The 12623-nt window shown below is 32.4% G+C and overlaps 1 protein-coding gene across 1 annotated transcript in view; it reads left to right on the top strand.

Annotated features, from left to right (window-relative positions):
* TBCK (TBC1 domain containing kinase) overlaps positions 1-12623 on the top strand; it is a 245377-nt gene that overhangs the window by 44831 nt on the left and 187923 nt on the right. Inside the window, exons 4-5 of the mRNA XM_011966312.1 lie at positions 10199-10313; positions 11877-11950. Of these exons, the coding sequence (XP_011821702.1) occupies positions 10199-10313; positions 11877-11950 (189 nt within the window). The remainder of the gene's footprint in view (positions 1-10198; positions 10314-11876; positions 11951-12623) is intronic.

A 12623-nucleotide genomic window follows, 5' to 3' on the forward strand; every position in this document is an offset into this window, starting at 1 on the left:
CTAGAACTTAAAGTATAATAAAAAAATAAAAAATTAAAAATTAAAAATAAATAAATTAATTAATTAAAATAAAAAGAAATGTATGTAGCACAGAAAGAAACCAATATTTGAGTACCTACTTTATGCCAGGCTCTTTAAACATGTTATATTTAAACTTTACCGCATAGCTGTAATAGTGGTTATTATTACCTCATTTTAAAGATTAAGAAAGATACTTAGGAGTTAGATGACAATTAGTAAAAGCCCAGGGGTTTAAACTTTGTTCTATTTGAATCTGAAATCTATTATCTTTGTTCTCTACTATACCTTCCTGTATACCTGAAAGTGAAACAGGTTCATTTATATTCACCTTCTAGGACAGTGGTTCTCAAAGTGTGGTTCATCATCATTATCACCTGGGAACTTATTAGATATATAAATTTGTGGGACTCATCTTAGATGCTATATCAGAATTGCAGGGAGTAGAACCCAGCAATATCTATATTAACGAGTCCTTAAGGTGATTCTTTACCATTCCTTTTGGTGAAAGGTTTTTAAAATTCTTCCAGTGGTGGGAGACCTAGAAATCAATATGCTCTTTGTAGAACATGAGATACTGACTTACACAACTTAAGAACAGGTTTTTTTTATTTTTTTATTTTTATTTTTATTTTTTTTAGACAAAGTCTTGCTCTGTCGCCCAGATTGGAGTGCAGTGGGGCGATATCAGCTCACTGCAACCTCCGCCTCCTGGGTTCAAGCAATTCTCCTGCCTCAGCCTCCCAAGTAGCTGGGATTACAGGTGCCCACCACCATACATGGTTAATTTTTGTATTTTTAGTAGAGATGGGCTTTGCCATGTTGGTCAATCAGGTCTGGAACTCTTGACCTCAGGTGATCCGTCCGCCTTGGCCTCCCAAAGTGCTGGGATTACAGGTGTGAGCCACCATTCTTAAGAAGTTTAAAGTATTTGAGCTAAATTAGCTACCATCTTATAAATTCTGGTTGAAATAAGTGATTGCGGATATTGCACAAGAAAACAACACACATAGGAGAACCTAAAATTAAGAATCCGTATTTATTAATATTATATTTTTTGTGAATTGGTAAAAGATAACTGTTCTTCAATTTTTACACAGTATTCTTGGGTCATTATGGGATTATATGGATAAGAGCTTTTTCTTACTCTCTTTTTGAAGCTTGCTATAATTGGTATGATCTTCCTTATATCATAGTATTGAGAACTGAAATTCTAGTTCAAGGTTAGGTGAAATAGACAGAACTAATTAATTCAAGATGATCTGGTTTAGAAAAATGTATTTATTTATATAGGTAAGCAGAACTCAGAGTTCTACATTAAAATTTGGAGACAAAGCTTTGGCTATTAAAGTATTATTTTGCTTTGTCTGCCTTCCTATTTATGAATCATGGGAAGCTTACGGAGTCTAGAGGAAGTAGTTAAGAATAAAATTTCACTGTTTTTGGATTCTCTGATCTAAATATAATCACTGTGTCACCCCAACTGCTGACAAATACAAAGGACATGGTAAATAGGTTTTTTTCAGCAATCATACTGGTCGTAAGTTACTTAAGACAGACCAATACTTATTTAACTGAACATTTCAGTTTGCTGAAACTTTTGTTTACAATATGCTGTCTTGCAGACACTGTAATAAGCAATCCATATTATTCAGGCCCTCTCCCATTCATTATTTGAGATGGGTAGGGTGATAAATTAGTCATCTAAAATGTTGGCCCACTTAAAAATGTGAATTGGTCTCAAATCAAAATTCTGAACAGTAATAGAAATTTGCCTCTCCTTTTTTCACATGGCAATATATACATTAATTTTAATTTTTAAAACAACTTTGTAATGATACAGGGTACAGATTTGACCCATTATGTGCCATGATAAGTTCTGTCTTAGAGAAAAGTTGCAGTCTTCCAACATCCCCAATGCTACCAGGGTATGGGGAGTTGGACATATTACCTAGTGTGTTTGCACAGCCAGAATTAGTGACTATGATGACAAAAGAGGTTTTGAAGTTTCTGTGCAAGGATAGGAAAAGATGCTTGGGAGAAGAAAACATTAATGGGCCAGAAATACGCAGCCAACCTTGAGATCCTCCAGACCTGTATATCAAATGGTGATTTTATTCTCACAGAGCAGTTAGAAAAATGTTCTTCTGATTCAGTTATGTCAGGAGAATAGTTGGAGAGCTCAATTTGCAATTTTTGTTAATTTATAGGATATATATATATATGGTGTAACAAAATATATTATATAGTTTTAGAAAAACCCTGGGATTTTGGAGGAAGACTTGGACTTTTTGTTTATTTTGTTGTGCTTTTAAGATGATGAAGATTCTGTGCAGGGCCGATAGCTCATTGATCTCCATTTAGCTTCTGTTTGGTGTTACATTTTTTACCTTATAAATTTGCAGATGGAAGCAGGGTGAAGTTGGAACACTGTCTAAGCATAACAAATCAGTGACAGAGCCTCCTGGCTTTATGTCTGAACCTCAAACCGCTAGACTATGTTTTCCATATGTATTTGATCTTACCAAGTTAATTTTCTGCTGAGAAAAAAAGTTATCTAGTATTCAAGTTGGAAAGTTAATATCCCAATTTATTGTATCCTATTGAGAATTAGATACATTCCAGACTTACAGCATTCTATTTTGATTATTTTGGAGTTAAAACTAAATTGTAAAATATGCCTAGTCTCACAACTGAAAGTCAGATGGACTGATTACTTTTTTTAGACTTACTAATCTTTAGGTAGCAGTTTATCAATGCAATTTCCACTTCAAAACATCTGAATCTGAGGCAAATACATTCTTAAATTTAGCATGGATAGGTGTCCTTTCAGGCTAAAACATGGATGCCCAGTACTGAAATGTGTTATTTCCTTTTTTCAATTCCAGAAACTTGTATTTTTCATCCTTTTTGCTCTGTTAAATATTGTGGTATTTTTTATAAAACATCAAAATTTAGTAAGTGATAAGTGTCAAAAGCCTCAAAGACACCAGCTCATCATTGGAAACACCCTCCCCAAATTCTGGAATTATAAACTAGTGAGTCTTTAAAAGTTATATACTAGTTGAGCTCTTTTGTCAAGTTATAAAGAAAAGTTTCTTTGAAGATAACACAGAATTATACACTTGTAATATTATCTGAGCATTAATCATTAGTAAGCATTTTATTTTTCCTCTCCATTTCTTAAATTACACAGTAGCTAACCATTAATATATTTCATCTGTATTTCCTGTCTCTTAACATTTTTACCTCAGGCTGATACCAAGTAAGGAATGTTTTAGACCAAAAGGAAAATTTCTGTGGGAATGATCAGGTTTTATAAGGTGAAAGAACATCTTGAACTCATAGAATGCAGAAATGTGTTTCCTCTCTTGGTTAGCTGACAGTATGGGTGTTTTGGCTTGTGGAGTGGCCCTTAGAAATATCATGGATCATGGATCTGAGGAAATAGCATGTGTGGTTTTAGTTATCACTTATACATGAATGACTTCCAAATCTATCTCAGCAACCTTGACCTCTCATTCTCTTTCCTGGTCTCTATTTCTTGCAATTCAAGTAACCTCTCTTCTTGGAAATGTTGCAGATACCTAAACGAGCTGATGGGTTGAGGCCAGTAGTAATCTCTCTCAACAATTTAGTCTAATTTACAGTTTTAGACAGATATCAACAAGATTATCCTGTTACCCAGTATATCCTAATTTATTTCTGTTTCTTTCAGTAAATAAAAGACTAGGAGAGTTGTATTTTCAGCAAATGAATATTTTTTTGTGGATAGCCATTGGGTGAACTTGAGCAATTTGTGTTTTCTTGACTGACTAAAAGATTTTACATTCTCTCAGGAGATGTGATTCTATTAGTGGTAGAGAATTTAATTATCTTTCCCTGTTGTACCATTGTGTGATATTATTTTATACATGTATTTTAACACCTTTTTTAAATACATACTTATTGAACATGCACATTACAGGCACTGATAGATAGAGGGAATCATAGTTGAATAAGCTAATACATACTCAAGATACAGTGGGAAAGACAAGCCTATATAGAAATAATTACCATAAAATCAAGAAACCCTCCAGCTGTGTACTGTCAGAAATCAAGAAAGGGAGTTCATTTCTACCACAAGGGAGAGCCATTGAATGAGAAGCCATTAAGGATCTTTGCAAAAAATTATTGAAATGACAAACCATATCTGTCTGAATAAAGAAGGATATCAAAAAGGGGCTGATTGGCTGGGGTAATAGATGAGCCTTAGAGACAGGGACCCCAAGGTCTTGATGAGCTTAAAGAATGGGTCCTCAGGAATGAGGAACAGAGAAGTATAGGAGATAGTAGTTAAAAATTTGGCTGTTTTAAGTAAATATAGGTTAAGTAGTGTCTCATTGTGACAGACTATCTGTATTTGGGAGTATTGGCTGGGGTTAGATGAAAGCCTGTGGCTGTGAACATATGAAGTCTTCCATTCTGCATAAGAATTAAATCCATGATCTTGGCCTCAGTATGTTTTAACCAACAGCTACAGATTATTTATGGATGATTTAATCATAAACAGTAAATTGCCTTTGAAAGATATCTGGAAAGGGATAAAAAATATACCTGGGATTATACCAACTGATAGATCTGAAGATTTATTAAGCCCTGTTGAAAATCCAAATACAACCAAGTTGACTCAAACCTAGAAACTGTCAGCATCTTTTTTGTTGATGGTGGTGGTGGTAGTGGTGATAATGTTTTTCTCTTTTAGATTTTAAGCTTACTTTCCCAAGATTTATGACTTTTGTAGGTCTCTTTTGGTCTCACCAATGTTGTAAATAAATTTTTATGTTGTATTTTTCTTTGAAGACAAAGGAAAGAATGAATAATTCTTATCTACTTAGTTAATTGCTTATAATTATCAGTCTGTAAATCTGTCCTTCTAAGTATACTGTAGGCTTGTTGATAGTGCAGATCAGTTCTTCTTCTTGGTAATTGTGGGCCCAGAAATTCAGTAACAAACAAATAGCCACTCATTGTTATGTTTGAATATAAATGAAAGTGTCATCAAATGTCATCTTGCTTTATTGGGAGTTATCAATTATATTATTTTGAAAGCTACCTTTGGTCTTATCTGTATTTATAATCACTAGGGATTCTTAATGTCCAGTTTTTCAGGACAATGATGAGAAAGTAAATGCTAGCCACCCAGGCCCTGAAGTAACAATAGTTACTGAAAAATGTCAAAAGGAGTAGAATATTTTTTGATTTGAAGTATAATTTTACATTTTCTTGGTTACTGATGGGTTTGTGTATTAAACAAGATTCTCCCTTGGGAATTGTGTAGGATAAAGTCCTGTTGTCCCCTGTCAGTATCTTGTTTATTTAACTGTGTGAATCCAATTCTCTTAATCCTAAATCATCTTTTAGTGTCCATGTTCAATTAAACTGTAACATGTTGACTACTACTAGACATATGATAGTTTCACTTTGCTGTTGCATTAGCTACTTAAAAAATTTCATGACCCAAGTTATTGGTAGTATTAAAGAATATAACTTAAAAAGCTAGTAAGTACACAAAATTCTGCAAATACTGATTTGTTCTTCTCATGATATAAAATAACATTTTTTGTTCTTTATACCTTACATTTTAGAACAAATTAAAAAATTGAATTCTGAGAGTATAAAAGGGCAGAGAAGCAAATCAGATTGTAATTGACATGTACTCTCAAGTAATAGCTACGAAAGGGTATGTCATTTATATGTTTGAATTTTAAAAAATTATTTTGGTATGCATGTTCAGCTTATTTTTAACATGAATGTGCTTTTTGACATTTAAATCTAATGTCTAATATCTCACAATTAACAAAAGCACAGTATAGAGAGTAGAAAATGCAGTCTATGTGTTCAGTAGTTTCAGAACTTGTTCAGTGGGAAAATCACTTTAAAGGTTTGGCTTTAATTTCATGAGAAAGGCATCTATATTGAAGTAGTATGCAGCTGAGGTCCTCTAGTGTTACAGCTGCATATGGCACCAGTTTTTTGTGAATTGTGTGAGAAACAGACAAGAACAAGAGAAGCTACTCTAAAATTGACTTGTAGAGCCAAATGAGTTCATAAAACTAGGTTTACATTTTGCTAATCTCAGGGAATGTTTCTCTTTGTTTTTAAGGGGGAAGATTTTGTTTTCTTTCATATGCACATATTTATCAATGTAATTGTGCTTTTACATAAAATCCTTGCCTCTGTAACTCTTGATAAGTTACAAATAATTTTTTTTAAGTTTGGGATATTGCCATTTATACAGTTAATTTCTTGAAGATGTTTATGAAAACTCTGTTTATCCTGAATTATGCTTGTTTCACACATTCCCTGTTTGTTTAAGACTCAGTGATATGGCACTTTAATATGGGATAAATTATTTGATAAAAAGGAATAGTTTACAGTCAATTTAAATAGCATTCTTTATAAATAGTAACCCAATAACCCTCATTGCTTCTTTTTTACACACATTATGGGTAATATCAGCTTACTCCTTTACTTCAAAATATGACTGACAACCAGGGACTGGATTACCAGGTGTTTGAGGCAAAAAAAAAAAAAAAAAAAAAAAAAGTTCAAGAAAAACAGAGCCTGGGGATGGGGTGGAGAGGGGGTACTCACCACAGAGGAAATGAAGATAACACTCTTTTTTCCAGAATTAAAAGAGATCTAATTCTTCTCAGAGAGACTCAAAGGAATGATATATCCATAACCAAAGAACAGTATCTATCGACAAGGAGCAGCTAGGGGACATAATAGAAATCCTGGAAATTAATGGTTTAGATTTCTCTCTCTCTCTCTGTCTCTCTCTCTCTCTCTTTGGATCTCTCTCTACTGGAATTAAGTTATATAATAGATAGGACTAAGACTATGCTCTTAAAACAGAAAGTTAATACAACAGGATGACTGTAGTCAATAATAATTGTACATCTTAAAATAACTGAAAGTACAATTGAATTTTTTATAACCCAAAGGATAAATACTTGAGGGGAGGGACACCCCATTTTACATGCTGTGATTATTACTCATTTCATGCCTGTATCCAAACTCATGTACCTCATAAATATACATACTTACTATGTACTCAAAAAATTAAATTAAAAAAAAAATAGTTCCAGTTATCATCTGCCTACTAAGAGTTCCAACTTAGAGAAAAAAAAAGTAAATAGTGAAAGATGTAACAAATCGAATTTTCCTTGTTAATGTTTCTGTGTTAATGGAACATGTGAGTCTGTAAATTAAAAGGGCATGCTTAATGCTGACTGGCACAAACATACCCACATTAGACATATTGGGCTGAAATTTTATAACTCTAGGGATAAAGTAAAAATAATCCTCAATACTTCCCAGGAAAGAGTAACAGAATGTCTACAACAAAGTTGGAATCAGACTGATAGTAGCCTTCTCGCCGTTAATAAAGAATGCTGTAAGACAATGGAGTAATTCTTTCCAAGTTTAAAGGCAAGAATAAGATATTTTCAGATGCGCTGTGCATGAAAATATCCTACTCATGCTCCCTGTATGAAACAATTTCTCAAGATGTCTTATAGTTAAACAAAAAAGAAATTTAAAAATAGTATGATATATAAAAATTATAGTAGCTGATGATAATGTTCATAAAAAGAGTTATAAAATTATGGTATCTATTAAATCTTGATGACTGAGACATTTTCTCTTGACAACTAGGGTTTAAGTGGCCTAGGTTTGTATTTCCTTCTGTGCTTAGTTCTACAGTAAATATTTATTAATCATTATTATCATGTGGCAATGTGCCAGTCACTTCCCATGTTTCTCAGAGTAAAAGCCCAAAGGTCTTACAGTGGCCTAAAGGGCCTTTCGTCATCTGAGTCATCTGACTCGTAGCTACCTCTCTGAGCTTATCTCCTGTCACTTTATTCTTTGCTCATTCTACTGCATGCACTGAATACACTTTTGTGAGCTGCTGACTTTATACCAGTTCAGGAGTTGCTTGCTGTGACCTCTGCCTGAATCATACATTTTCTAGAGACCTACCTGTCTTTTTCACTTCTTTTAGATTTCTATGTAAGTGTCACCTTCTCAGTGAGGCCTTCCCTGAACACATTATCTGTCTTCCCTACTTTATTTTTTTCTTCATTTAATCACTACACATCACGTTATCTATTTACTTATTTGTTTCACCTTCCAGCAAGGAGTGTAGGTTTCCTTTATCCCACTTATAATTTGATAGTCTAAAAACAATATAACGAATGCAGATAAGGAATTGGGGAAGAAAAATGGAGAAGTTGTGAAATATGTCAACTGTATCCTCTTGCAGAGTGAAGAGTTACTTATATTAAGTAAAAGTCTTACCACCAGAAGAATCGAAAACTAACTGCTGATGATTATTTGATAATGTAAAATAAAATTTGATAATGTAAAACAATGTAACTAATAAAAAGGAGTTGAGGAAGAAAATAGAAAAGTTGTGAAAATACGTCAATTATATCCTCTTGCATAGTGAAGAGTTAGTAAGTAAGTAAAAATCTAATCACCAGAAGGATTGAAAACAAAAACTGCTGATTCCCTCTGGAAAGTCAAACTAGGATCATAGAGGCAAATTTTAGCTTTGGTCTCTGGTTATTTCTTTTGGTTTTAATTTAGGAGAGAGAATCAGGTTGCAACAATTATTTTTGTAAAAATTTTATTCAATTTAGTATTTTTTAAAGTCAGGTTTATTAAGGTATAATACCTTAATGTTTACCCTGTTTAGTGTAAACTTTAATGAGTTTGATAAACAAAGTTATGTAACCGTCATCAAAATCAAGGATAGAACAGTTCCCTCATGCCACAAAATTTTCTCATACTCTTTTGTAGTCCACCTGCCCCCCACCCAAGCCCATGGCAATCTGTTAGTCCATTTTTTAACTTTTAACCTATGTCTTTTATTTAGTGTAGGTTTCTCATAGACTGAATATAGCTGAGTTTAAATTCTTATCAAATCTGACAATCCTTATGACTTAATTGGTGAGTTGAGACCATTTGTACTTAATATAACTATTGCTATATCTGGATTAAAATCTGTTAGTCATTTTCTATTTGTTCTGTTCTTTTTTCCTTTTATTCTGCCTGTTTGTGGATTGAATATTTTTTATGATTCCGTTTTAGCTCTACTATTGGTTTTAAAAATTATGTTTAGTGGCTATCTGCAAACACGAATTTAATTTTAGAAAAATTTAAAAAATGGATAGAAAGGAAAATCTATACCAAAATGTTAATATTGTAGGTATGAGGAAATTTTCCATATGAACAATTTTTGATTAAAACATTAGAGGATAATTAATAAAGCTAGGTTAATTTCTATGTGAGTATTACATTTGTCATACTCTTTTCTGAGATTTGAACTTTTCAAAAAGAAAAGAAATGTTGACAGGAAAAAGTTTTAATGCAGACACCAATGTCTGCAAATGAACAATCCATACTTTATAAAGATGTAATGATAAAAATTAAAACGTGTTCCAAATACGACTGCCAAGTAGCAGTATTTAACCAAATACAGTGCCTGTTTCCTGGTAATTTACATGAATAGACTTGCAAATTGGAAAAAACATTAGGGAGATGGATGGTGAGAGAGGGGGGGAAAAACTGGAGGATGTATGTGTGAAGGATGATCTGTACATAATAGGATAAGAATTAAAGAGAAATGTTTGCTAAATCATAAATGACCAGAGATTGCTTTATAGGTTGAATATGGAAAATAAGCTAGTGTTGTATACCATAAAATATATTGTTACTACTTTTTTTCAGGGGCTTAGGTATTTTGTATTGAGCAAAATAGTTGTTAGTGACTTAGTTCTGCCATATACCTGAAACTTAACCTGATAATTTGGCAAAGCCAACCTGCTATAGGTTAGTTGCACTCACCATCAAAATTAAAGCCTTTTCCCGGAAGGACCAAATACTGCTATTACAGTAGCCTTTAGGAAACTGTAGGATCTTTGTCAGATCAATTCTGTTGTAATCAGAAAATCTAAAATATGTAGAAGTAGATATTTTAGAAAATATATAGGTTCTATTTTCTCAGAATAAAAGAGGAGCAATAAAAAATAAAACTTTTTGAATATTTTCAGTAGGTCACATTTCACTTGTTAAAACAAGTTATTTATTTGCTTTGTAATTGAACTTTGACTTTTTGTTTTCTTTGTAGCTCTTCAACGGTTTTGTGCATAGCATTTGAGGTTCTTCAGGGCTTGCAGTATATGAACAAACATGGTATAGTACACAGGGCATTATCTCCTCATAATATCCTGTTGGACCGAAAGGTAATTGTTAAATCATGTAATAAATATTTGTATGTCATTTGAAATTGGAAGCAACTGGGATGAGGGCTACTTAATCAGAAGAACAATAGAATCAGAATATGTTTTAAGAATATTCATAATGAAAAGACTATATGAAAGTGATTGTGGTTTTTGAAAAAAGAATCCTTAAATTATTTAATCTGTATATCTTTCACATGGATTATTTTCCCCACAAGACTCATTTTCTAACTTTATGGTTTTTTTCATTTTACTCTTATTTCTAAAGCCTTGTGGCTTCCCAGTATACTCCTCCTCTTAATTTATTTTCGTTTTTAAGAAAATGGCTCTTTTTGCTAGAATGTTATTCATGTAAACCAGCTGCACTGTGTTTTCTCTGTTTTTCTTCTGCCTTCTTTCCTCTTCTATTTATCTCCTTATTTACCAGCTGTTCATACCTACCTCCTTTTACTATTGAAGTGCTGTTTCTCTACTGGAAATCTTATGGGCCATTAAGAAGAAGCTTGTAAACTCTTCAGAGAGAATTATGGTATCAAGGTTGTATATTTTCAGGAATAATTGTAATTTTATTCCTTCTCATAAAATATATAAAAATATATTGGAGGAAATTTTTTCATGGGCATTATTTACTGTATTAGTAGGATTATCCTTGTTCTCTGGTTCTTTTCCCAAATCAATACTTGGGAGGCTGAGATGAGAACATTACTTGAGCCCAGGAGTTTGAGGCTGCAGTGAGCTATGATCACACCACTGCACTCCAGCCTGGGTGACAGAGTGAGACCCTGTCTCTAAAAAACAAACACACAAACACAAACACAGAAAAGTGTACTCATTAATTTTAGATTTATGGCAGTAAAGAATCATTGCCATATCAATCTAAGCTGTTTTTAAATATAAATATTTTATAATGCTTGGAAATAATGTTTGTGAGAAGACAAACCAATTTTAAGATCAACTGAATATTTTAAAGTCTTATAGATTAAAAGGGAAAAAAACTTAAAAGATATGAAATTATATTTATCATTTATTAAGAGCCTTATACTTCTGATAGTTATTTTTGTTCTCAAACAATATAAAAAATCATTGGAAATCTAGCAGATTCACCAAAATCTTGATGAGTTTTGAACTGATATTTTCAAGTTAAGTTTTCCTATTTCACAGTTAAATTATAAATATAAATGGGCTTGCAACTCCATGGAGAAAAATTTGCTCTGTGAAACTTACCATAAACCATTCTAACCAAAGTTTCAAGACAGATGAGAACATTTTTGCCTCTTTGTTTTGTGAAATAACTAGACAGTGTAACAGCAAAAATATTAAAGAAACATGTCATTTGTCATTTTGAGATATATATGTGTACATATGCATATATACATATTTAATGAGTCTAAAGCAGACTATTGGCAGATCGTTTTTTATAAAATTGTGTTTTTTTAAAATCTTCTATAGTGGTATTTTGATAAAATATTGTTATATAACGGTTTCTTTAGGTATAAAATGTATAATAATTTTCCTTGCCCATTATAATAAAATATTTGATAGTGTTTTTTCTCTTTACTATTGTAGGGACATATTAAATTGGCTAAATTTGGACTTTATCACATGACAGCTCATGGTGATGATGTTGATTTCCCAATAGGGTAAGGATATGTTTTCCTCTATTTTGAGTTTCTTTTTAAATTTTGTAATCTTTGGTAACATGTATATTTTGTTAATTATATTTGATATTCCTTTTTGACATGAAAACAGCTTTTTAAAAATTAATGCATCTCAATTTTCCATATACTTTTAAAATGAGTAGACAATGAGTTTTTCCCAGCATCCTATAGATCCTTGATGTTGATCATTCATTGAATTGACAGAGAGGCTAGCAGTATTGACATCCTTTACATTATAATATTTCCTAATTATCTGTATGTCATTCAAATCAAATCAATTCAAGGCAAGAAGGATGACTAGATTCTCAATTAATGATAATGTGTGTGCATCAAGAGACTGAAAAACATCACTCACATTATTTTCAATTTAATGTTTTATGTTTAATTCCCTTTTCTCTAAGATATAATTATATATTAAGACTCAAGTTGAGTCATTGTGGATATTAGAGATAGAGATAAATTCCATACCTGAAAGTCTATGTTTAAGTTCAGGAAGGTTTATTTAATCACTTCTGTTATGGAATTGCAGATGTATGTTGCCCTCCACAAAAGAAATGGAAGGTCGTTTCGTGTATATTCAAGTAGATTTTTTTTTTTTTTCTTTTTGAGACGGAGTCTCACTCTGTCGCCCAGGCCAGAGTGCAGTGGCCAGATC

The sequence above is a fragment of the Mandrillus leucophaeus genome, unplaced genomic scaffold, assembly GCF_000951045.1.
Source record: "Mandrillus leucophaeus isolate KB7577 unplaced genomic scaffold, Mleu.le_1.0 Scaffold756, whole genome shotgun sequence".
NCBI classification, from domain to species: Eukaryota; Metazoa; Chordata; class Mammalia; order Primates; family Cercopithecidae; genus Mandrillus; species Mandrillus leucophaeus.